The following is a 25,347-nucleotide window of genomic DNA, read 5'->3' on the forward strand; positions in this document are numbered from 1 at the left end:
AAATACACCCCTCAATCCGGAAATGGTTTACAGTTTACTTGCTTCCATTCTATATTTTGACGGTGGTAATGATGAACCAGTTCTTCTGCTTGTTTATTTAAGGTTGTATTCCACCACGTGCTTGGTTGAGATTAAAAATAATGTGAGCACAGGCCGGCAGTATAGAAAGTCATTCACGTTGTGCTTATTGGTATTATTATGGCATAAACAATTTCAACCACTTGTTCATCCCAACAACCCAGCTTTTTTATTCTGGAGTTTTCCTTGTTGGGTTAAAAAGCCTCATTCTCAAGTCTCAACGATCTTGGATATGAATATATGATGGTTCTTTTTTGGCAAGTATCAAAACCACTTCATTTGCTATTCAGTATACTAGTCCTATCAGCATGCTTTTCAACATAATGTCTAGGCTCAAACAAAGGAGGGGAATCAGATCGTGGAACTTGACTCTAAACTTGTCATTCCAGGTAACATGTTTTACATTTAAATGTTTTTTTTTTTTAAATAGTTTCAGTCAAACTTATATTTGAGATTAGGGTGCCAATGGGTACCGATTATCTGAAACCGAAACCGAATGTTTTGGTTATAGGTCTTAAAAAGTTAGACCCATTTAAAATGGGTCATTAAAAACCGAACCGATAAAGAATCGAAACAGTTGAACCGAATAGTAAAAAATCTGTGGTACCCGAACCGAAACCGATTATTATGATTTTGATATATAAAATTTAATATTATATTACATTTAAGATAATCAAACTCATACATCATAAGATAAAATATATTTTTTACGTGTAAAAGTCTATTAAATATATAGCATAATAGTGAATGTGTGATGTTAAATATATATTTTATAATTATACGTTAAACAAGTGTATGTTGTTAATAATAATGTCAACATGTATATTATGAATTAACTAATACATTTTATATTTATTAACTTATGTATGTGTATATTTAAATATGATACACATGCTTGATATATTGTGGTACACACACTTATTATAAACCAATATATAGTGTTCATGTTAAAAATTAGTGATGAGATGTAATTGTAAGATATATGTACTCACATGTTCGATTTAAAATGCGAGTTAATACACGTGTATAAATATATGTGTATGCATGTAAAATATATCAATGTAACAAATATATGTGATTGCACGTGTACACGATCGAGTTAATAAGGAAACAAATATATTTGTATGTACGTAAAATAAAATCAAAATTATAAAATTAGATATTTGATTATTTTAATTTCTATATCAAAGGTTTAAATTATCACATGAATAGTAAATGTTTTAACGTGTATGATTGATACATCACTAATTATATATAAAATATTATCGTGTAGGAAAATTTAAAAAAAAAAAAAAAAAACAATGCAAGTTTTAGTATTTAAATGATTGAAATTGTTTAATAATCATAATAAATAATAAAGACCCGAATTAGAACTGAAACCGATTAAAACCCATGGGTTTTTATGGTTTTGGGTTGGGTTCTATAATTCTCATACTAAAACCGTTGAGAACCGAAACCGATAAAACCGCAAATAGTAAAACCCAAACCCAAACCGCTAAGACTCGACCCAAAACCGACCCGTTGGCACCCCTATTTGAGATGATCTAATTAGTAATGGTTGACTCAAAATACTCCAAACCCATACTTGTTAGGGGCATTTGTTTTTGCCTCTGATAAGACTTTGAGGTCTTATAACCTCTTATAAGATGTGGTCTAGTGATTTTGGACATTTTTTTTGTTTGTTTTTTTGCCTCTTATAATAGGCATTCTACTATAAATGTCTTATAAGAGGCTCCAATTTTATAAGTACTAAAATTGGATTTACTTTAATTCTATAAGTCTTACTAGCTTTCGAACCCGTCCTACGAACGGGTGTCGTTATATTAAATTATTGTAAAAAATATTAACAACTATGCATAGCTATGAGATATGAAAATTATATTAACCAATCATTCAAATTTCTTGCACCACTCTCTACAAAAATGAAGCATCAAACCTTGATAAAACTCATCGACTTCTTTTTGTTGTTAGGTTTAATAATAAAAGTTTGATTGAAATTTTGTGAGAATGTCTAATGTGACGAAGACAATATTGAAGCTACTTGAATAGCATGACATTCTTAATCATAATAAAAAAATTATGATAAACACTACTTAAAATGAAAAACTATATTTGTCGAGACATTTATTCTCTATACTTATAATACAAACATGTTTTAGGGTTATTAGTTCAATGCATTTGCATTAAGTTTATGATTTTCCATTAATTATTCTTTGAAGTTAGTTCAATGTAGTATATTGCATTCAGTTTCCAATTTCTCATTAATTATTCTTTGAGGTTAGTTCAATGCAGTTGCATCAAGTTTTCGATTTTCCATTAATTATTATTTGAGGTTAGTTCAGTGCAATTACATCCACTTTATAATTTCCCGTTAGTTATTTATTAAGGTTAATTTAGTACAGTTGCATCCAATTTTTTATGTTTAATTAATTAGTCTTTGAGATTAGTTCAATGCATTTGCATCAAGGTTCCAATCTTCCGTTAATTACTCTTTGAGATTAGTTCAATACATCTGTATCCAGTTTCTGATTTTCCATTATTTATATTTTGAGGTTAGTTGAATGCAGTTGCATCCAATTTTCGATTCCCGTTATTTATTTTTTGAGGTTAGTTCAATGCAGTTGCATCCAATTTCCGATTTCTCATTAATTATTATTTGTGGTTAGTTCAATACATCTGCATCCAATTTTCAATTTCATGTTAATTGTTCTTTGAGGTCGATTCAATGCATTTGCATCAAGTTTACGATTTCCGGTTAATTATTCTGTGAGATTAGTTCAATGTATTTGCATCCAGTTTTCGATTTCTCGTTTATTATTTGATAAGATTGCATTTGCATCTAGTTCTCGATTTTCAGTTAATTATTGTTTGAGGTTAGTTCAATGAATTTGCATCTAATTTCTGATTTTTCGTTAATTATTTATTGAGGTTAGTTTAATGCATTTGCATCCAATTTATTATTTATGCTTTAAGATTAGTTCGATGCAATTACATCCGGTTTCTGATTTCTCGTTAACTATTCTTTGAGGTTATTTCAGTGCATATTTGTATTTAGTTTCTGATTTCCCACCAATTATTCTATGAGGTTAGTTCAATGCAGTTACATTTGGTTTTTGATTTTATGTTAATTATATTTTGAGTTTAGTTCAATGCATTTGCATCCAGTTTCTGGTTTCCTATTAATTATTATTTGAGGTTTGTTTAATGTTTAATGCATACCGTTTACGATTTCCCATTAAATATTTTTCAAGAATTTTCATCTATTTTCTAATTTTCCATTAGTTGTTCTCTGGCGTTAGTTTAATGCAATTGCATCCAGTTTTCGATTTCTAGTTAATTACTTTTTGAGTTTAGTTTATTGTATTTACATAAAGTTTTCGATTTCCCGTTAATTACTCTTTGAGCTTAGTTATGTATTTGAATCCAGTTTTCGATTTTCTTTTAATTATCCAATGTAGTGTGTAATACCAACTTCTACTGATCTATCTATAGTGTCCTTCCAAACATGACATAAAAAATAAATTATATTTGATTTATTATGTTGGATCATCAAAGATTATCTAGTTCCCAATTTCCGTTAATTATTCTTTTAAATTATGCATGACTCACTATGTCGAATCTACAAAAGATTATCTACGAATGGGTGTTGTTATATTAATTATTCTAAAAATATTTGCAAATATGCAGAACTATTATATATTAATATTATATTTGTCACTCATCGAAATTTCTTATAACGTGAAAACCTCATCCTCCATTAAAAAAAAAACTCACATTTGATAAAACCCTTAAATTTCATTTTGTTGTTTAATAATTGAAGTTTAATTGAAATTTTGTGAGATTGCCTAATAATGCGAAGTTCATATATATTGAAGCTACTTGAATAGCAAGAAGTTACCAATCATACGGAAAGAGATAAGATAAACACAATTTTAAATGCAAAACTATACTTATCGAGACATTCTCACAACATATAATCAAACTATGTTTTGAGGTTAGTTCAATGCATTTGCATCCAGGTTCGATTTTCCGTTATTTATATTTTGAGGTTAGTTAAATGCAGTTGAATATAATTTCGATTCCCGTTATTTTTTTATGTTAGTTCAATGCGGTTGCATCTAGTTTCCGATTTCTCGTTAATTATTCTTTTTCTGCTTAGTTCAATACATTTGCATCCAATTTTTAATTCCTTGTTAATTGTTCTTTGAGGTCACCAATGCATTTGCATCCAGGTTCGATTTCCAGGTTAATTATTCGTGAGATTAGTTTAATGCATTTGCATACAATTTTTGATTTCTCGTTTATTATTTGATAAGGTTGCATTTGCATCTAGTTTCGATTTTCCGTTAATTATTGTTTGATATTAATTTAATGAATTTGCATCAAGTTTCCAATTTCTTGTTAATTATTTATTGAGGTTAGTTCAATGCATTTGTATCTAGTTTATTTTTAAGATTAGTTCAAATCACGGATTCTTGCGCGGTTTTGATTTTCCGTAATTATTCTTTAAGATTAATTCCACACATTTGCATCATGTTTCCAATTTATAATTAATTTTTTTCTTTGAGGTTAGTTCAATGCGGTTGCATCCAGTTTTTGATTTTCCATTAATTTAATCTTTGAGGGTTAGTTCAATGCATTTGCATCCGGATCCGATTTCCGACAATTATTTTTATATTAGTCGATGTATTTGCATCCAAGTTTTGATTTCTCGTTAATTATTATTTTTGAGGTTAGTTTAATGCAAATGTATCCATATTCGATTTTCTATTAATTATTTTTAAGATTAGTTTAATACTTTTGCATTTTGCATCCAGTTTAGATTTCCTCTTAATTATTTTTTGAGGTTAGTTCAATGCAGTTATATCAAATTTATATATATATAGTGTTGAAAATTTATAAATTTATAAATTTAATTGGAATATGTCGTAATTATTGTGGCTAGAATTGTGGTTTTTGGAATCCTTAACTATGAATAAATATTTAAATCCCATTGTGATGTCGCATCAAATCGAAAGGGTTTTAGGAAAATCATTTTCAGTGGAAACTATTGTTTTTAGCAATTTAGTTTTTTGTCTCATATTTTTTTTTCGTAATTAGTTATATTGTTTAGAAAAAGTTGGAGACTGTGTGACACTCTAGATGGGATTATTTTTTCATAATTAGTTATAGTATTTAAGAAAAGTTAGAGACTCTCTAAAACTTTATATGAGATTGTTTTCTTATTTATATCATATTTTTTTTTATAAATAGTAATAGAGTTTAGAAAAAACTGGAGTTCCTGCAAGTGTTTCAAAAAAATAGATTGGCAAGGGTATAACTATAATATATATATCTAAAGAATTGGAATATGTCATAATTATTGTGGCCGTAATTGTGATTTTTTGAATCCTTAACTGAATAAATGTCTAAATCACATAGTGGATGGAACATCAAATCGAAAGTGTTTTAGGAAAATCGTTTTCGGTGGAAATTATTGTTTTTAAACTCTAGATGAGATTGTTTTTTTCGTAATTAGCTATAGTGTTTAGGAAAAGTTAGAGAGTCCAATGAAACTCTATATGGGATTGTTTCCTTTATTTATATCATACTTTTTATATTTAGTAATAGAGTTTAGGAAAAACTGGAGTCTCTATGAGGGTAATCTAAGGATAAAGATAAATATTTGTTTTCTAGAGGGTAGAACTCTAATATATATATAAATCCTATTTTGTCTCCTACTTTTTCTTAATTAGCTATGACACGTGGACACTCTAGAAACGCTTCCTCAATTGAAGAGGGTAGAGCTATAATATATATATAAAGATAACTTGAAAAATGACTCAAACACCACCGTTCATATGCCCCTAGCCTCATTCTCTCATTTTCTCTTTTCATTATTTTATTCTCCAAATAACTTCATTGCCCTAGCCACCACCACCACCACCACTGCCATCACTACCACCACCACCACCACCACCACCACTACCACCATACTATTAAAACTATCACCACCACCACCACCACCATCACTACCACTGTGTTATTAACACTACCGCCACTTCCACTTCCACCATCAATACCACCGTATTATTAAGACCAATATTATCACCTACACTACCACCACTACCACTACCATCTTACTATTAAGACTATCACCACCACCACCACCGTGCTATTAAGACATCCACCACTTCCAACTACCACCACCGTACTATTAAGACCAATATCATCACCTCTACTACCACCACCACCGTGCTATTAAGACCACTACCACCACCACCGCCAATAAATGTAATTTTCTAAAATCGATATTCTAATTATCAAAATTAATTTGAAACCGAAAATCAAACTATTTGCCTTGTTTCAAATTAATCTATTCAAGTTAAATGTGATGTAAAACAGGATTATATTTGTCAAATAACCATTTATAAGATGTGGTGTATTTGTTTTTTCTATTTTTACAAGTATTTATAATAAGAACTTAAAAGGAAAACAAACCACTTATAAAACCCTATTATAACACATGGTATTATAACTTGACCCAAAAAAACAAAATAGGGACTTGATAATGATTGGGATGCTTTGTAAATATGAAGTGATAGAAACTCTCAAAGCTGTGAATATGTTAAGGGCCGATGGCAGATCAAAATCAATTGAAGTGTCTTTAGGTGAACTGGAAAGTGAGAAAATACAGCGATATTCGCACGAGCATCTTACCAAGTTCACAAGAAACTTCACTTTTCCTTTAGGCTCGGGTGCGTATGGAGATGTTTTTAAAGGCCAATTACCTAACGGTGAACAAGTAGCCGTTAAGGTACTGAAGAATATCGCGAGTGATGCATTGGAATACACATTCATGGCAGAATTGAGCACAATGAGCAGTACATCTCACCGAAACCTAGTTAGACTCTATGGGTATTGCTTCTCTAGTGTTTGAATACATGAAGAATGGATCTTTCGATAGAGTTTTGTACGAAAACCACCTTAATTTACCGTGGGAGAAGTTGTATGATATTGCAATGGAGACAGCAAAAGCGCTCTCTTATTTGCATGAGAGCTGCCGGAAGGTAATAATTCACTATGATGTAAAGGCCGGTAATGTGCTACTTGACTCGAATCATTCTCCTAAGGTTGCAGATTTTGGATTGGCTAAGGTTTCAAAAAGAGATGTAAGTCATATATCTGTAATTCAATTCAGAGGATCCCGTGGCTTTGCTGCCCCAGAAATGTGGATGCAAATGCCAGTAACTTTTACAGCTTTGGCATGTTATTGTTTGAAGTTTTGGGTAGGAGGAGAATTTGTGAGGGCGAAGATTGGTTTCCTGGACAAGTTTGGGACTTGTTTGAGAAAAAACAACTAGACAAACTTATAGAGAGCTGTGGCATTGAGGAGAAGAATAGAGAGAAAGCAAAGACATTATCTACGGTCGCATTATGGTGCACTCAGCACAGCCCTGATAAAAGACCAACCATGAACCTTGTGGTGTAGGTTCTTGAGGGAAACGTACAGCTTCGGCCACCTCCTAATCCACAATATCCATATTGTGTCTCTTCATTGGCTTCAAGTATATACAACTGGATAGATGGTTCCACAAGCATTAGTGGACCACCCCCCTCACCAGTTTCTTCTGTAGGCTTTCATTTCTCTGATAAACGGTATGATATCTTTCTGAAAATATGTTTTTGGTTCTCTAAGTTTGTTATGATGTGGATTGGGCTAGAGAATTTATTGTTTCTGAAATAATTCCAATTACTATCTGCTGTTTTGTAAATTTATAATGGCAATTAAGCACACAACGGAAAACACTTGCTAAGGAAGTTTTGGATCCGTAAAATGTGGGATTCCAATGAGCCGATGTCTCCTTTTCAATTTTTATTTTGTCTGTCTGTCTTACTGGGATTTGCTGATAATGAATAATGGAAAACATATTTAGGATCAGGAATAACGATGGAAGTTAGAGGACCGAAATTCTAAAACTCTTTTCACTTCATTAGGATCTACATTGTCCGAGGCACCCAAACACTCCAATCAATTTTTGTGAAAAAAATTATGACTTGTTCTCAAAGGCGCTGCAAAAATCTTAGAAAAAATTGTTGGGAATCCTAGTGCCTCCCCATAGCCTTGAAAACATAGGTAAGGATATAAATATGTAGTAACATTGACAACAAATTGGGAGTAGCACACTAGCACTTACGTTAGCTCCATGCTAAGGACTCTTGAGGTGGGATAACAAATGGATGAGTGAACTAAGGGGTTTTACAATGCTGATGCCAATTGTTCCTCTATGAAGTGTGTTTGAATATGCTCTTTTATGAAATTGTAATTTGGTTTTATCGGTTTTTTATGGTGTGTGGACCCCATTGCCAGCATACTTTGATTTTTTATGGATAAAAAAAAAAATGTTGTTAAAATTGGGTGAAAAGATTACCAATGTACTCCAGTCAGTAAAATTACTAAAATGTAGTAGTAGTGATATTCTATAATCAATGTGTCCCCAAACACTTCTTTTCTCCTTAAGGTGTATTCTTAATATTATTAGAGAGGAACGATGAGAAATCTTACAACCATGCAATTACAAAATATGCCAAAAAACAAAGGTCAAAACCAACTACTAAACAACTTCGAGAGTATTATGACAGTAGAGGCCTAAGAAACAAGAACCCTCGTAAAGCCTATCACAATTTTTAACACAAAATAAAAATACTTGAATTTTTGCTCAATTCCATGCTATACAAAGTGCTTTCCGTTCTATGCTATACTTGATATATTTCTATTGATGTTTATTACGCATCCCTAACTTGGAATGGAATTGTATTGTTTGGAAATAGTGTGAAATTGAAATCTAATGGGTACCTTTGACTATGTCGTACAATCCTTTTATGCGGCCGATTAAATTTGGTTTCATGTTTATGGACCTTACAGGTTAGATGTAGCAGTGCAAAGTGGGGAAGTTCTTTCAGGATCTGTGTCTGCTGAAATCCTGTCAAGGTATACATATCTTAGATCTGTATTTTTTGGAAAGTGTTGGCATTAGAAAGTTGTATTGTTTTTTTTTTTTTCTCTCCCTGACTCTTTCTATTTGGTTTTTCTATCTTATAGGGAAAACATCGGTAAGTCTGTACCAAGTTCAAATGCTTCAACAGACTGGAATGAGGCATTGGATATTATTTCATTTGGTTCTCCTGAGCAGGTTCTTTATTTTTCTCAATATATATGCATGATTTATTTGATTTATGTTTTTTTAGGTTGTTAGAGTTCTAGTGGACATCCCCTGACCTGAATTTTTTAGGAAGTTTCTATTATGTAAATCCCTGTTATCTTTTTATATATTAAGTGATACTAGTTCAAGATGAACTGAGGCCGTATTCTCTCTCTCTCCAAACTTTCTTCTCCATGAGCAATAATAAACTTTTGTATAGGTTTTGGTCCCAGTTAAAATGCGAGTTACGCTTTGGGACAAAAGGTAAGTGACATTGACACGGAAAAATGAGTCTGTATCCGACACGGATACGAAGTGTCTGACATGGCGAGATATAAAAAATTGAGGTATATTACATACGATATGTGTCCATTTGTGTCTGACACGGATTGTTTTTGAAATATGGTGTGTCCATGTAACATAGGACAAAAGTAATCAGTAATTAGGTTTTGCCCTTGCAAGAACTCTTGAGGTGTGGTCAGCTGTTCATCTGATTAAAAGCCCATTGAGATTTGAGGTGTGCTTACAAGGGCCAAAACCTAATTACCTATTAAGTTGTCCCAAACCTAAAATCCCTTTGTTTAACTGTTTAAGTATGTGTAAGTATTCCATGTTTTTAGTATGACAAAGATTTAGATCTTATTTATGGTGTGTCATGTGAGCTTCTAATGGGTGTTTATCCTTTTTTGTGTTACAACCCACATAAGAGAAAGTAGTTCTTTGTTTTTCGACACGAGAAAGTATTTTGAAAGTTACCTTTTTCTTGGTGTTTAACCTTTCCTGTGATACTTAAAATAAATGAGAGAAAATAATTCTAACCTTGTTCTTGTTGACCTGAGGAGCACCAGATTCTGAATTTTTTAATACATTCATCATTAGCTGACAATAGTTGACTTCTTTTTCCTTCTATTTTCAGTAGTAGGGTTGACTTGTAGATAATCTCCATTTGTATATTTGGAGTATTTCCATAACATGTCTAGTTGTTTTATTATGATTTGTTCGATGAGTTCTTGAGTTTTTGTTTGTGTCACAGTAAAAAAGAATATGATTTATCTGTCTTTCTCATGAGTCATAAATTACATCAGTAATGAATTTCAGTCAGACAAAATCTTGGAATTTGACTCTCACATATCGAACTTCGAGCGACATAATCAAAGAGTCTCCTTCAGTTTCTGACTCCCTTTCCTCTTTCAAATCAATCCTACTATTTCTTTCATAGCCCAAGGCACAAAGAATGGCCACTTGAATTTGGTCAACCATTAATCTCGTCTCGGCTGAAAGAGGGTGGCCAATAAGCTTAGCTTCTTATAAGCACAATACTATTACTTTTAGTTATAATACTTTGCAAAGATAAAGGTGGTTTTGTCTTTTCTGTTTGTGGATTGTGGTTCATTGACAATTCTGAAGTTGTGGGCATGATAGAAAGACTTTCTAATAGGCTGACTCTACTTGCTGCAGTCTGTTGAAGGCATGAAAGTTGTTTGCCATGAGTTGGCACAAGCTACGGATGACCCTGAAAACACTGCCATAGATAATTTTATCAAGGACGCAGATAAACTTGTTTTATGCTTGGCAATTAAGGTTCAATGAACTGACTTCATCAAATTAATTATTATCTTCTGATGAGTTGATTTAAATTCTTGGAGCAAGTATTTTTTTTTTCGTATTGACAAATGTTCAATTTTACAGGTTCCAAAGATATTGGATTTCATTGTGGATGGAGGTTCTTCAAGATCTTGTAAACATGTCTTGAACACACTTATACAGGTATTGATCCCCTATTTTAGTAGTTTCTATCTGAATATTGTTCATTCGTGCATTCCGCTGTCCTAATTTAAATGTTATATATGCTGCAGACTTTTCAGAATAGAAAACTTGCTCATGGTGTAAAAGAGAGTACTCTTCACAGCCTCATCACAGAGCTTCTGCTTTTTCTATTGGATGAAAAGATTCTCTTGATAGATGATGGTGCGCAGCTTTTGAAAGCATCAAATGTTTTGATGTTAAAGATTCTGGTTAGATTTTGCCCCATACATAAATGCTTTGATCATGCAATTTCTATTGTGGCTCTGTTTTTCTCCTTGACTGACTGTTAAATACAGGAAAATGCAGAACGGACATTGTCTTTTGTTGTACTAATCAATCTTCTGGGACCGTTAGACCCCTCCAGATTGCCTTCCCCAGCATCCATTGAGTCTGTTGTTACTATAAATCAGAAGCTCTCGGATCTGGTTGTCAAGTGTCTCATCAAATTGACCAAAGTAATACTCGTTTCTTACTCATTTGTATTTATATATGTGAAAGTATTTAAAATAGAACTTTTGAAGATTGAATTTTAAATTTCGAATTGGGCAAAAATTCCATGTCATTAGAGAACTGTTCTTGATAGTTTATGGGTAGATACGTAATCTAATAAAGGATAACAACAACCTGGGATATTTGTGTAACTCAGTTAACAAAAGGAGAATTAGATTTACTGAATCTATCAAATTCAGTATTGGAAATAGCACTTGCTATCTGTAATTGATTTGAAGTTGTTAATGATAATTTCTTTTTTCTTCAATCCTATTTCATATTTTTGCTAGTCAAAAGACAGCTTTATTATGAAATGTGTTTCTTCTATATCAGAGGAGTGTCGACTCTGTAATAAACTCGATTTTGTTATAATTCAGGTGCTTCAGAGTACAATACATGAAGTTGACCTTGATCATATTCTTCAGAGCATCCATGTATATATGCAGGAGTTAGGAATGGAAGAAATCAGAAAAAGGTAATATTTTGCTATATATTTTCCTTAAGGTATGTATGTGTTTCTTTGCCTGACCTTTATTTTATGGTATGTATGTGTTTCTTTGCCTGATTAGAGCTGGAGCTGATGACAAACCCTTGAGAATGGTGAAAACTGTTCTACATGAACTTTGTAAGTTACGTGGGACTGCTATAAAGGGTCATCTTTCCATGGTTCCCATGGAAATGGAACCTCAACCTATTGTTCTTGCCTACATCGACCTTAATCTGCAGGTATTTTGTAGTTGAAGATTAGTTTGAAAACTAAAACCTTTCTATAAGCTCAACTCAGAAGACACTATTAGGTTTCTGAATCTATTATTCTACCAGACTCTTGCTTCTGCCGGAATGCTGACCCCAACTGAACCTGTGGGCCAAACTCATTCTGCTGATTCTGCAAACACCAGTCCATCACCCACTACAGATTCTGCAGATACCCAGTTAAAGGTTCTAGATGACAATTTCAATATATACAGTTTTATCTTTGTTGCATTTTGTTGTCACTGCCCGTTTCACTAATTTGTATTTACTGATTTCTCTGTTTGTTTGATATGCATGTGTACAGCAAGAACTTGCTGCAATATTTAAGAAGATTGGTGACAAGGAAACATGTACATTAGGTTTATATGAACTCTACCGTATAACACAATTATACCCCAAGGTGAATTTTGTTATTCTTTGATGTTGCATTGATTTCTATTTTAGTTGCTGCATTACTTCTCAGATTTCACTGCTAATATGGTTTAACAGTTTAGGACACCTTGCATAGCAGTTGAAATCATCTCGCCTTTGTTAGTTTATAGCACTGCTCGGAACCTGAGTTTCTTTATTTCTTTTTTCTTTTTAGGTTGACATATTTTCTCAGCTCCAGAATGCGAGTGAGGCTTTCAGGACATATATTAGAGATGGATTAGCTCAGGTTTGCATGATTTCTGGTTTGAGATCTATCAATTATCCTGGAAAGCTCATTTATTGTGTGTAGCCGTCTTCCTGGTATTTGTGTCGCAGATGGAAAAGAATGCTGCCGCTGGAAGGATACCGTCAAGTGTTGACTTTTCACCCCCAACAGCACTGTAGTCTACCACATGGTTTGGCATCATGTAATTGCTATCATGAATTGAAGGAAGGTAGGATCAGCCTGGTATTCGATAAGGCCTTATTTGAAATTGTATTGCTAAACTTGATTGTACTTTATTTTCGAGAAGGTCTTCTTTCAAATTAGGACTGATTGTACTTTTCTTTCTGTAGTTTAAGAACTTTAATTCTTTAAGCCACTTGTAAACAAAGATGAAAAAGAAATCTTGTCCTCAGATAAGCAGGGTGTGTCCTTCCATGTATGGCCTAACTAGTACCGGTGTATGGGGTGGGAGGGGTGATTCTAAGTTTATAACAGCTTGAAGTACATCAGTCCATCATGTACTCTCTCTCTCTATGTACAGGGAAGGTTGAACTGACATTAATGAAACATTTTTATTTTCGTGAAAAAAAGAAAAAGAAAATCAGGGACTAAACCAGGAATCTTTGTTTTGGGACTTGGGAGCAGTAAGATTTTTCTTTAAAAATATAATCATAAAATTTGGGCTGCAAATCTTTACTATTTGTGAGAATGGGGTCGCACCCGCGAGCACCATACTTAGATCAATCCGTCCCAAAGAAGTGTACCGGATGGCTGTACTTAACTTATACTTTATTTTGTTTCCATTTTTCCACTCACCCAATTGTGACAAAAGTTGAAGCCCAACCCCAGGCCATTATGCATACTTCTGCAGTTTAGCTTAAAAAAAAGGGAAGGATAAAGGCATAAATCCTATCTACTTTTCTCTGAGTTAGCCCCATAACTATTGGATCACCAACATGCATTGGATAGGGAGCCCAAATATCCTCTCACATCATCATAAAACAAGCACAAATATCGAAGGAAATCCAAACAACAAAACCCCATTGGTTATTGATAGCTTCCTTGGCTGATTCAGCAGCCAAAAGTTATCTTATCCCCCTCTGTACTCCAAATATCCAAGCAATATATGCCACTTCAATTCATTGTATTTAAATGAATCATTCACATCATATCAATCTGCCAAGTAACTAGAACAGATAAAAGAACCAAAAGTTCTCAAGTATTTTGTAACAACATGGCTCTTCAGGCATCCTCAGTTCTTCCCTCAGCAATATCCATTCACAAAGAGGTATGCACTTGGGAACTGTAAGTGCATGGTTGTGCTTGAGGTTTATAGCTGAACGGGTTTTTGTTTTGCAGGGTAAGCTGAACATGTCTCTTAAGGACACTGCTTTCCTAGGAATATCACTTGGTGATCATCTCAAATCAGAATTCAGTCCACTTGTCCTTAAAAACAAGGTACACTAAGGTTTATTTTCTTCGTATATTCTAACATGTAGTCTAAATTAATCTTTTGAATCCAAGTAGAGGACCAGAAACAGTAAATTTGGTGCAGTGAAGCATGAAAGTTGGGACTAATATGGAGTTGGGAGCACTTGGTTCTAATTTATTTGTTAGTGGAGTTAAAATGATAGCAATGAACATGAAAAATACTATTTCCGCTATAGTCAATTGTGTTTCAATTATTTCATGCATGAGTGGTTAGGCCATATGAATGAATTCCTAGCAGTTACAGTATGAGTGGTTAAGCCATGCTAACTAATTAATGTGCAGTGTTGAAATGCATAGTGAAGCTTGTTTTAGTGTCAAGATGAATGCTGCACCTTGAAACAAGTATAATTGATGTTGGTAATTGGTATATACTGTATGGTAGTTGAAATGGTTTTTGGAGCATACCATGGTGTCATAATGGCCATACAATAAACAATTAAGCTTTAATCTATTGATCACGGTCTGTGTGTCATCCTGTTGACTGGTTTGAAAATGATCATCTTAAGTAGGCCAAATTCGATTTGCTCAAGAACCCTTTATAGCGTACAGATTAAAAGGCTGTTGGCTCCTGTGATTGGCAATATTGTTTAGCATTAACTTTTCAGATTAATTCCTGTGATATTACTCAACCCCCTGTAATTTTACATAAATGTACTTCAGTATTATTTGTTTAGTTTTCATCTAGGACGAGCTTCTGTTGATGCTGGCATTACTGATATGTAAAGTATATATGAAACTTGCAGAGGGAACTTACCCATAGGAACATGTCAGTTGGAGTCATCAGAGCGACAGCAGCTACAACATCAGAAGTAAGCCAGGCCACCCCCCAAGGAAAGAAAACACTGAGGCAAGGCAGTGTTATAGTTACTGGAGCCTCATCCGGTCTGGGTCTGGCCACAGCCAAATCTTTAGCTGAATCCGGAAAGTGGCACGTAATAATGGCTTGCAGGGATTTCCTCAAGACCGAGAGGGCTGCTAAGTCAGTTGGAATGGCAAAGGAGAATTACACTATTATGCACCTAGACCTTTCCTCTCTTGACAGTGTAAAGCAGTTTGTCGATAACTTCAGACGATCAGGAAGACCACTCGATGTGCTAGTATGTAATGCAGCTGTGTACCAACCAACTGCCAAGGAGCCCAGCTATACTGCTGAAGGGTTTGAACTTAGCGTTGGGACTAACCACTTAGGACACTTCCTACTCTCTCGATTACTGCTTGATGACTTGAAACAGTCCGACTACCCATCAAAGCGTCTTATCATCGTTGGCTCAATTACAGGTACTCAGAATTGGAAGTTGAATCCTTAAAACTACATAAATGAATTACAAGTTAATGTTATAATCTGCTATATTTCAGAATTTTTTTAAATCGGTTATTGTTTTTATAAATTTGATATATTAGGAAATACAAACACGTTGGCTGGGAATGTGCCACCAAAGGCAAACTTGGGAGACCTGAGAGGACTTGCAGGGGGATTGAGCGGACTGAACACTTCACCCATGATTGATGGAGGGGATTTTGATGGTGCCAAGGCCTACAAGGACAGCAAAGTCTGCAACATGCTAATAATGCAGGAGTTCCACAAGCGTTACCACGAGGAGACTGGTATAACCTTTGCATCCCTCTACCCTGGTTGCATTGCTACGACAGGTTTGTTTAGAGAGCACATCCCGTTGTTCAGACTCCTCTTCCCTCCCTTCCAGAAGTATATTACCAAGGGGTATGTATCCGAAGATGAAGCTGGAAAAAGATTAGCACAGGTAATAATCGATTGAAGAAGGTTCTTTAACAATTCCATATCTATTCAGTGTTACATTAGCTTATTATTCTCATCTTTTCTTCAGGTGGTAAGTGATCCAAGCCTAACCAAATCAGGTGTATACTGGAGCTGGAACAAAACCTCAGCCTCCTTTGAGAACCAACTATCAGAAGAAGCTAGTAATGCAGAGAAGGCAAGAAAGGTTTGGGAGATCAGTGAAAAGCTTGTTGGGCTGGTTTAAGGGAAGTTATTCATGTTCAAAAGTTCCCCTACTTCAGCATTAGTTTACCAAGGAAGGAGAGGTCAACAGATTATCTGGCTCGAATGAGCACATGAGTGTCAATCGTGCTCGCAGGCTGTATCTATTTGTATGTGATTTTCTCTTTTAAAGGATGAGAGCGTTTTGACTAGAAATAAAATTATTACCTGTCTCTGTAAAAGGAGAGGGAAAAAAAATCGTTCAACTTGCCTTCTCTATCTACATGCGTTTAAATCTCATGGAGTCATATTTGTAACTAACAATACAATTGACTGAAAATAACTAAGAGCACGTTAAACAGTATGGATCAAAGTCGTTGGCTTGGTAGTTCAAGCGGTGTATGCAACGAAAGATTGGTATGTTTGATGCACAACTACAAGAGCAAACACACCGAGGTAGATGAGACATTATCTAGATTACAAGGCAACTCTTTTCCCGATTGGTAAGGGTATCGACAGGAAGAAGAGCTTTTCGCCATAGACCACCAAGATGCTTACGGCTTTAAGAGCAAGTTGTCTTTGATTTGAAATATGTAGCTGAAAAAAGAAAATTTTGTCCCGCCTTGAGGTTTCCAGTACTCGATTCTAAAATATGAATCCCACGTTTCCTAAGGGGGTGAAAGAAAATAGTTAATGAAAAGATTATTTTTGGCTTATTTTGTTCTGCAGCTGGAAAGAGCCAAACAGAGCCTAAATCCTACTTTTTAATCCGTGGGACTGTAGGAGTGAATCCTCAAACCAACCCACTGAGGAATGCTCATGAAACACCACTGGCTTCTGTATAGCCATTAATACTTCCAAATGTCCAAGCAAACAGCAAATAAGACGAGGGCGGACCATTCCCAAAAAATAAATTAGACTCTTAGTTTTCAAGTTAAATTTTGATAAAAAAAAAATAAAATAAAATCAAGTAGTAAGTTCAGAATCAGCAAAAAAATCATTTGTATCACATTTTGAGAAAAGACTAGAAGACTTGCTATGTTTTGTTTTATAATATAACTAAGATGGCAAGTATGATTGTTAATTGTTTTTCTTCTTCTTTCGAATTCTTAAAAAAAGAGTCTTCAACTATTAAACATGTATACCAGGTCAGCTTCTCAAATTTAATATCACATAAAATGGAGATAAAAGACCCATTACAGCACCTGACACTAATGTATTCCTACTAGCAACCAGAGAAAGGACAGATCAGAAAAAAACTCGGCTAGAGATAGGAGCCTATGCCATCGAAACAGTAGCTGTTGGAAGAGAAATATCCTTCTCCACCTCAGGGACTGTTGGTTGGTGCTGCATGGTCTGGCTGGCTTCTTGAAGTGTTTCAGTAACCACTACTGCCCCATCTCCCTGTGATTGTGATTTTGTTACAGGCTCCATTCGAGTTGCTTCACTTTCAACCCCACTGGTGCCCCTTTTTTCTTCAGCATCATTGTCACTGCCTTTTTCCTCATATTCCAGGTCCACGAAGTCCACCAAGGGGACAAAGTCACCATTTGGCCCAAGCTCAGGCAACCAGCAAAGTGGGGACTTGTTTGCCTCTAGCAGAGCCTTGCACCTAGTTTGATACTCCTCAAAAGACAGCCCAAGAACACGCAATGTGCATCTTACAGATGATTGAATTGCAAGGCGCTTCTCCTGAGCCAGTTTCTTCTCATACTGCTCCTCGAGGCACGCTACTTCTTCAGCATGAGCATCTTCCTGGTCCTTCTTCTTGCGTAGCAGTTGATGGAACTCGTTATATAGTGCCTTGTTCTTCTGACATTCCTCATTATATTTCTGGTCAATCAATTTAAATTGCTCATTCTTCTCTTCCAAATTCTTTTTTATCTGTCTCTGACGCAGCTGTAGTACGTTAAGGCAGTGAGTCTGATTAGCAATCTTCTCCGCCTGTTTGTGAGTGTTCATACTGGTTGCCTGGAGCTCCAAATGAGTGCGAGTTTGATCGTTTTCAAGCTTACTCAGGGAAGAGTGTAGTTTTTCCATCTCGAGCATGCAGGGACCAGACCTTACAACACGGTTGTGAAGCTCTGCAGTCGCTCCAATAACCTGCGATGAGAAACGAAAAAAAATCAGAAGGACAAAGAAAGGTAGAACTAAATACATGCATAACAATAGTAAATAGGAAAACAGAAAGCCTCACCCCTGATAAGCATCTGGCTATGTGGGTGTAAAGCTGTGATGCATCCCTGTATTGGGTGAAGTACGCAATGTCAGCTGGGAGCCGAGCTCCATGAACTAACCCAAGAGCAACGTCATCCATGAAAGTAGATTGGTCAGCTTTCAAGGGTCCCTTTTCAGGATTTCCACCAATGAAAAACTCAGGGCTCCAAACAGTAGGACCTTGAAGAGGCAAGTTTCCAATACTTGGAGTATTGGTATCATCCCTCCAGCATGGTTGTAACCTCTGCTGCTGCTCCGGTTGCCTCTCCAACTGCTGCTGTGGCTGGAAAGGCATTGGAGCAGAATCCTTCTTTTGTGGCCACCCTTGCTGCCTCAATACCCTTTGCAACCAATGTTCTTTCTTCTCTTGTTTGTCGGATATGCTCGTAGCATCGGTTTCCAACTCTACAATCTCAGCAGAGGTCGAAGATGAAACTTTAACTTTCTTGAATGTATCAGTCCTAGCATCCCCCTTTCGCTTGGATCCAGAAGTCGATAATACCTCAGTTCCCCTATCAATAAGTTGATCCTTTACAGACCCTATATCCATAGCCATACTAGTCGAAGGAGCCACTCTTTCAAAAGCACCAGTCCTAGACTGAGGAGTTAATGAAACCGACAACTGTTGACTCTCAATCCCCTCATCACAACACAATTTCCTATCGGAATCCCCATTTAAAGTTGTCTCACACGTCTTCTCAGTACCCTGAAAAACATAATTTCAAGGAAATGCTTCGTTTTAACTGATACTCAGATTACTATTAAACTGAAATAAAAACTAAAAAAATCCAACAGGATTAAACAGAAAAAAGTAAGACAAGTACCTTATCATCTTCAGCTTCAGTTGTTGAGACAGGTTTCTTTTTTTCCTTCTTGGCCAAACGATTTCTTCTTCGCCGCTCCCTTGCTCTAGATTTCTTGTCGTTTATATGTTGTTGCTGTAATAACAGTAAAGCACGATCATCTTCTTTATTAATCATCATAGATGTTGGGTTTGAAGTGGACTCTATATTTGCGGTATCATTAGACATTTTTTCACTCAATCAAGTACTACTGACAAAATTAAAATTTGCATGACCAAAATAGTTGAAAACATGTTAAGGTGCTTTGATGTTCAGTCGTTCACCATATGTGATATGACCATTCCCTTTTCGAATAGGGCTGTCAAATGGGCCGGGCCAAATGATGCCAATTACCATACAACCTACAAGTCTAACAAAACTAGTAATGAATTTTTCTATCTTAGCGCTTCAAATTATGCATATTACTCATTCAAATTTGTCAACTTGCGTTATATATATATCATGTTAAGAATGGACGACGACAAATAAACATGATGATAAAAAAGATCTTACAGATGAAAGCATGGAGAAAGTTAAAGATAGCATATTATTAGTATGTCCGACTTCCAATCAACTGAACACAATAGAGAAGATAAATATATAGATTTCTCTTTTAATCTGATGTATTTATTATGAAGGAAACCAGACGTTTCATCATTTCTTGAGCTTTCTCACCTGTCGGATTATAGAGATGAAACACATGGTTCTCTCCTTCTACTTCCACAAACTCCACCACTCCATCCCACCCACTCTTCCCCAATTTGTCACAATATAAAACCTTCCCCTATATTTTAATCCATCTTGTTCTGCAACACACACCAGCACCCTTTCCCATCCTAAACTAGAAAACTTTTGACCTTTAACCGGGTTTATCTGCCCCAGTTGTCGTTGGACATACTGCATTCCATTAGCTTCCATGCGATTTCCATGTTGGGTTCAGACTCGAGGGGTTCAGCCCCATAGAAAAAAGGATGGACTAAAACAATCCCAACAAGTTTAACTCCTGTTAGTTCAGAATGCCCATCTCGAATAGCCATGTTGTGTGCTATATTCGCACCTGCACTATCGCCTGCCATGAAAACACGATCAAAGTCAACGTACTTGTTCAACCACTCTTCTTCATACTGAGAAACTAGCCATTGCAATGAAGTCCATGAATCTTCATAAGCAATGAGTACAGGATGTTCTGGCGCTCTTCTGTAGTCAACAGATAATGCAACAATATTAGCCTTTGCCACTATCAAATTGAGGTAATTGTGGTATGTCGGAGAGAAGGCAGATTCTATGCAAAACCCACCACCATGAAAGTAAATGACAATGGGCAGCTTAGATTGTGTGTCTGATGCTTTGGGCAGATATAATCTTGCAGATAAACCTTTTTCTTGGTCGAATACAACATTAGGAAATAATGGCACCAGATAGAAGGGTCAGCCATCATTATTCCCACACTAAGATGGCCCACATGTGAGTAGCATTACATCAACTTACCTCTTGGGATTTCACATAGTTATTAAGCATACATTGACATTCGTAAATGCTCATTCCCAATCCAATTCATCTACTCATCAGCACTTGGACTTTCACTTGCCATGACAAACCGACCCTTCACCCGCTTCCTAGTATCAGCCGTGGCCTTTCTTGATTCATATCGAATGTGCTTATCAAATCTGTTCAATACTCTCAATTGGTTATTCGATTCAGAGAATCATTTATCTAAAATATGCAAAGAAAGAGAAATAAATGACTGAGAAAGATCATACCTCCGAGTTCTCTTTTTCTCTTTGTAACGTAACATGGCATTGTCTCTATTATGAGCTAAGAGCTCCATGTCGACCTTCGTTGGGTGCCGCTTCAACTCTAAACACAAGAGGCTGTTCCATATAATTGGCATCTCTGGGGCTGCTACAGGCTTTAGGTAAGGTTAAGATGTTGATCTCTGGAATGATGCAGGCTTTTTTGAGTTATTCTGCGATTAGCAATTTGGTACGTTAAATTGAGCAAAAAACAGTTTAGAGAAATGGAACAGAAAGGAACAAGTTCGACTACATTACACACATTAGATGGAATACCCTCACTAATGTACAAAGTAACAAAAGAACTTAGTGACAATGCAGAAAAACGGGTGTCCAAACATAAAATGCTGTTTGTAGCTTACTTAGGGCCCAATCATTAAACCCTCTTCTCCAAAGTTAGAAGTACTCTCTAGTCCCTATGTTTAGAAGTTTTTTTTTTCTGCGCATATTAGCACTTGTCAGAAACATAATGTTTGCATACATCTAATACATAGATAATCTCGACCAATAACCATATAGCTCCTTAGAGTTGAATTGGAGAAAGGTGTGTCGTAATCACATAATGACAAAAGAGAAAGTAGGTAATATTAAATATAATTTGCCATAGACGAATGTGCAAACTTCAATTAAATCACTTTAAACGATACAAAAGAGTAAATGGTAAAAGGGATGCAGTTGCATGCTGGGCAGCACATTCACATCTAAGAGATTTAACAACAGACATGAAGATGGTAGCAACTCATCCGAAGTTAGATTCTTTTGTAATTTTCTATACATAGCAATGATAGACTTATCAAACTGTAACATGAAAGCCATAATGATGCTGGAAGACCTTCAGCGGCAAGTACATTTCATTATGATGGATTTTTTTTCCGTCATCACACTATTAATTATTGGCACAGAAGATATAAAGAGTAGCTTATTCACCTTGATGATGATGAGATCGAATAGTATCTCGGCTGCAACTGAGGAGGTATAGCAGCAAGAAAACTCCAAGAGGAGGCTTTGCTGATGGAAACTCATCCATGACCTCAAGGAGACTTCTCTGACTTGCAACTATCCACTGTGCATATTCATCCTGCACAAAGAACGGTAAGTTAGCTTCAATGTGTAAAAAGTAAACTATCTCACCAATTGGTTGTCAAGTTTCAAAATGCAAACCTTCTCAGCAGGAGATGCAAGATTTCTTAATCAATCAGCTTCACTTGGATCGGATGCATGGGCAGCTAGAGCCAAGAGAGCGGACTGAACAAAAAAAGATTGTTATTACAAGTAAAGAATCTCAACAATAAAACTTTCAAGAACAAATATGAAAACTGTAGCATGAAAATGAAAACTGAAAGAAAAATAACCTTTTTAGGAGAATTTAAAAGATCAGCATATCATAAATTAAATTAGAGCACCAGTAGAAACACCATTCCCACTTTAGAAAAAACCTAAATTTCTCTCAAAAACTTGCTGAAAAACATAAACCCTAATCTTATATGCAGAATTCAACATGGTGTCCCATAAAAATGCTTCTGGCAAAAAATGAGCAATCAATCTCCCTAAAACTAAAACACCCAACACTACCAAGGAAATAAGGATGGATGACTAAAACAATACCGTTAAACTTCTCATTTAATTTAAATCAGAACGTGCAGCTTGAATCACCATATCATGCGCGATAGTAGCCCATGCACTATCACCTGTCATGAAAATTCAATTAAAGTCGGCATAGTTATTCCACCAATGTGATCGTCAACCTGACATCCAGAAAAGAAAGCTAATAAAATGTTAGAAAATGATTTACCGGAAACATTAGTGTAATGAGTTCTCCATCTGGTTTGAAAAACTTACTGAGGCCTCAAAATGAGTGACTTTTGTGCGTATCCCATGACTTGAGTAAACATATCCGAAGATGTAGTCAGGTGCCTGTTCATATGTTACGAAAGACAGTAAGTACAGGAACAAAAGTGTCCATTTACGAAAACAAAGCGAAAGAAAATAAACTAAGTGGGAAAAGGGAAATTACACATTTGTCATTGAAGATGTTTATAGCAAAACTTCTGGGTATACCACATTCGCGGTTTGACTTTCTGCATTTGGAGGTAGAAGAATGTTGATCCTGTCTGCCGAAGTGCATCTTGAGAGCGCCACATACAATTGACCATGACTGAAAACTTCCGTGCAGAAGTCAATACCAACATACTTCACTAATTGTCCTTGAGACTTATTAATAGTCATTGAATATGCCAATCAAACTGGAAATTGTCTTCTCGTCATATGGAAAGGAAAATTGGAAGATGACGGTGACAAAGATATCCTTGGAATAAAAGCTTCATTGCCTGCTTTTTCACCAGTTAAAATGTTGGAAAAAAGAACATGTGGTTTGCATTGTACCACTACCAATCAGGTTCTATTCCATAGTCCATCTCTGGGAGTAATATTTCGCAACAACATTATAGGACTACCAACTTTAAGGTTAAGACGAAATGGTGGCAGGCCAGTTGGATCAAGTGTGTTTAGGTACTCATTTGGGTATTGATTAATATTACTTGGATTATTTGCTTCTGCATCCTCCATCTTGTCGACAGCTAGAAAGAGAGTAGTTTCTCCTGGGAACATATTCAAAGCTGTTGCATTAATTTCATTGACATCATCATTGCGTGCTGAAAGAATTGTATGCTCAGTTAAATTTCCTGGGGTGACTGTGGCAGCATGACTCAGTTGAGGGTATGTAGCAGAAATTAGTTCTCGAAGATCTGCACCTTGACGAATTGTCGATGGCAGTTCCACCGTCTCACTTGGATCACTTCCAATCTAAACGAAGGAAGACAGAAAAAGATTAATGGATATAAGTTTGAAACAAAGGAGGAGAAAGCAGAATACATAAGTGGTTACCTTGATCAAGAAATTCGCAAAACCCATATTTGTAGAGTTCCCATGTTCTAATCTCATGTTTTGTACCAAAGTTAGAACCCGAATATGATTGCAGAGGAAAGAACACCGCAAGAAGCACACACAATTTGTTCTCGCACCCCTTTGGGTATAACTGGAAGGCATTGGCGAAAGTCACCACTAAGAACAACTGTAATTCCACCGAAAGGCTTATTATTATTGCAAGTATCCCGAAGAGTCCGATCAATTGCCTCAACACAGAACTTATTTTACATTGGGACCTCATCCCAAATAATAAGTTTAGTTTCCCTGAACAAGTGGGCATGCGGTGAATTCTTATTGAACCCACAAACCGAGAGATCAAGAATGTCCAGTGGGATGCAAAAGGTTGAGTGAGCAGTCCGACCGCCAGCCAATAGCAATGAAGCTATTCCAGATGAAGCCACCATAATAACAATATGTCCCTCAATCCGACATGTAGCAGCAATAGTGTTATAGACAAAAGTCTTGCCTGTCCCTGCTGCCCCATTCAAAAAGAAGAGTGTCCCTTGATTTCGGTAAACAGAATCCAGGACTGCTTTATATGCAGAGTGTTGCTCAACATTTAAATGAACTTGTTGCCATGTGCTTTTTCAGTTTGTGGATCATATTGAAATTGTCGTTGGTCCCATATAAGTCGGTTACCAACAACTGAGTTCCAATTGGTGGTTAATAGTGGCATAGGAGGAAAATTAATGAGCAGTTTACCTGACTCTATGAGAATCTCATTTAGAAGAAATAAACCATAATCTTGGACCTCAGCTTCGGTAGGTTCTGGAATGTTGAAGATGGTGCGAAGTTTGTGTGAGAGGTCGTCGTAGATACTCTCCCAAAAATCATGCCACAATGTTTGGGGATATAGAGGATTGCATTCTGCGAGAATAACAAAGAATAGTCGACGAAGATGATAGCCAGTTTGCATGGTTGAGGCCTCTTGCAGACACTGCACCCATTCACTATCATCCTCAAGAAGTTTGTGCGCAATACATGCTTCTTTGAAAGTTGGATGTAAATCAGTACTAGTCGTTTTCAGATCATTAAAAGACTGTGACCCTTTCACGACGGTTAGAAGCAAGCGTAAGTAAAATCTTTCACCAGAATTAGGACTCGCGAAATACATTCTACCAATAGCAAACCCCTATTCCCTAAATTTCCAATTTTGGTGTTAATTGATCCAAACGTA

The 25,347-nt window shown here is 35.8% G+C and overlaps 4 protein-coding genes, 1 long non-coding RNA gene and 1 pseudogene across 9 annotated transcripts; 2 read left to right on the plus strand and 4 right to left on the minus strand.

The window, feature by feature from the left end:
* Positions 1-198: 198 nt before the first annotated feature.
* On the plus strand, positions 199-13,362 carry LOC147476008 (protein MOR1-like). 5 transcript variants are annotated; one of them, XM_086581809.1, is made up of 14 exons: positions 199-467; positions 7,550-7,716; positions 8,984-9,049; positions 9,161-9,251; positions 10,719-10,841; positions 10,950-11,027; positions 11,117-11,275; positions 11,363-11,521; positions 11,933-12,030; positions 12,125-12,281; positions 12,378-12,494; positions 12,613-12,708; positions 12,895-12,966; positions 13,056-13,362. In XM_086581809.1, the coding sequence occupies exons 1-14, from the start codon at positions 387-389 to the stop codon at positions 13,122-13,124; spliced, it is 1,533 nt and encodes a 510-aa protein (XP_086437935.1). In that variant the 5' UTR covers positions 199-386; the 3' UTR covers positions 13,125-13,362. The 5 variants fall into 5 exon arrangements, with proteins under 5 accessions (XP_086437935.1, XP_086437934.1, XP_086437938.1 ...); XM_086581808.1 differs by having other exon boundaries at positions 278-467; positions 13,030-13,362; XM_086581812.1 differs by lacking the exon at positions 7,550-7,716 and having other exon boundaries at positions 317-467; positions 13,030-13,362.
* A 470-nt stretch (positions 13,363-13,832) lies between these two features.
* Positions 13,833-16,588, plus strand: LOC147476009 (protochlorophyllide reductase, chloroplastic-like). The gene is made up of 5 exons (XM_086581814.1): positions 13,833-14,233; positions 14,305-14,403; positions 15,180-15,714; positions 15,838-16,196; positions 16,281-16,588. Exons 1-5 carry the CDS (start codon positions 14,180-14,182, stop codon positions 16,434-16,436), a joined length of 1,203 nt encoding a protein of 400 aa, XP_086437940.1. The 5' UTR covers positions 13,833-14,179; the 3' UTR covers positions 16,437-16,588.
* An 879-nt stretch (positions 16,589-17,467) lies between these two features.
* Positions 17,468-19,747, minus strand: LOC147476010 (uncharacterized). Its single transcript, XM_086584525.1, has 3 exons — positions 19,435-19,747; positions 18,591-19,316; positions 17,468-18,496 (listed from the first exon to the last, which is right to left on the minus strand). The coding sequence occupies exons 1-3, from the start codon at positions 19,639-19,641 to the stop codon at positions 17,672-17,674; spliced, it is 1,758 nt and encodes a 585-aa protein (XP_086440651.1). The 5' UTR covers positions 19,642-19,747; the 3' UTR covers positions 17,468-17,671.
* Positions 19,748-20,065: 318 nt separating this feature from the next.
* LOC147476011 (putative carboxylesterase 12 pseudogene) lies at positions 20,066-20,858 on the minus strand (annotated as a pseudogene).
* An 890-nt stretch (positions 20,859-21,748) lies between these two features.
* Positions 21,749-23,008, minus strand: LOC147476012 (uncharacterized). Its single transcript, XR_015208260.1, has 3 exons — positions 22,851-23,008; positions 22,407-22,490; positions 21,749-22,323 (listed from the first exon to the last, which is right to left on the minus strand). It is a non-coding gene; the product is annotated as an uncharacterized LOC147476012 (long non-coding RNA).
* Positions 23,009-23,636: 628 nt separating this feature from the next.
* Positions 23,637-25,284, minus strand: LOC147476013 (uncharacterized). The gene is made up of 3 exons (XM_086585602.1): positions 24,873-25,284; positions 24,479-24,699; positions 23,637-24,047 (listed from the first exon to the last, which is right to left on the minus strand). The coding sequence occupies exons 1-3, from the start codon at positions 25,282-25,284 to the stop codon at positions 23,637-23,639; spliced, it is 1,044 nt and encodes a 347-aa protein (XP_086441728.1).
* Positions 25,285-25,347: the final 63 nt, after the last annotated feature.

This window comes from Coptis chinensis, chromosome 9 (assembly GCF_015680905.1).
Source record: "Coptis chinensis isolate HL-2020 chromosome 9, ASM1568090v1, whole genome shotgun sequence".
Lineage (NCBI taxonomy): Eukaryota > Viridiplantae > Streptophyta > Magnoliopsida > Ranunculales > Ranunculaceae > Coptis > Coptis chinensis.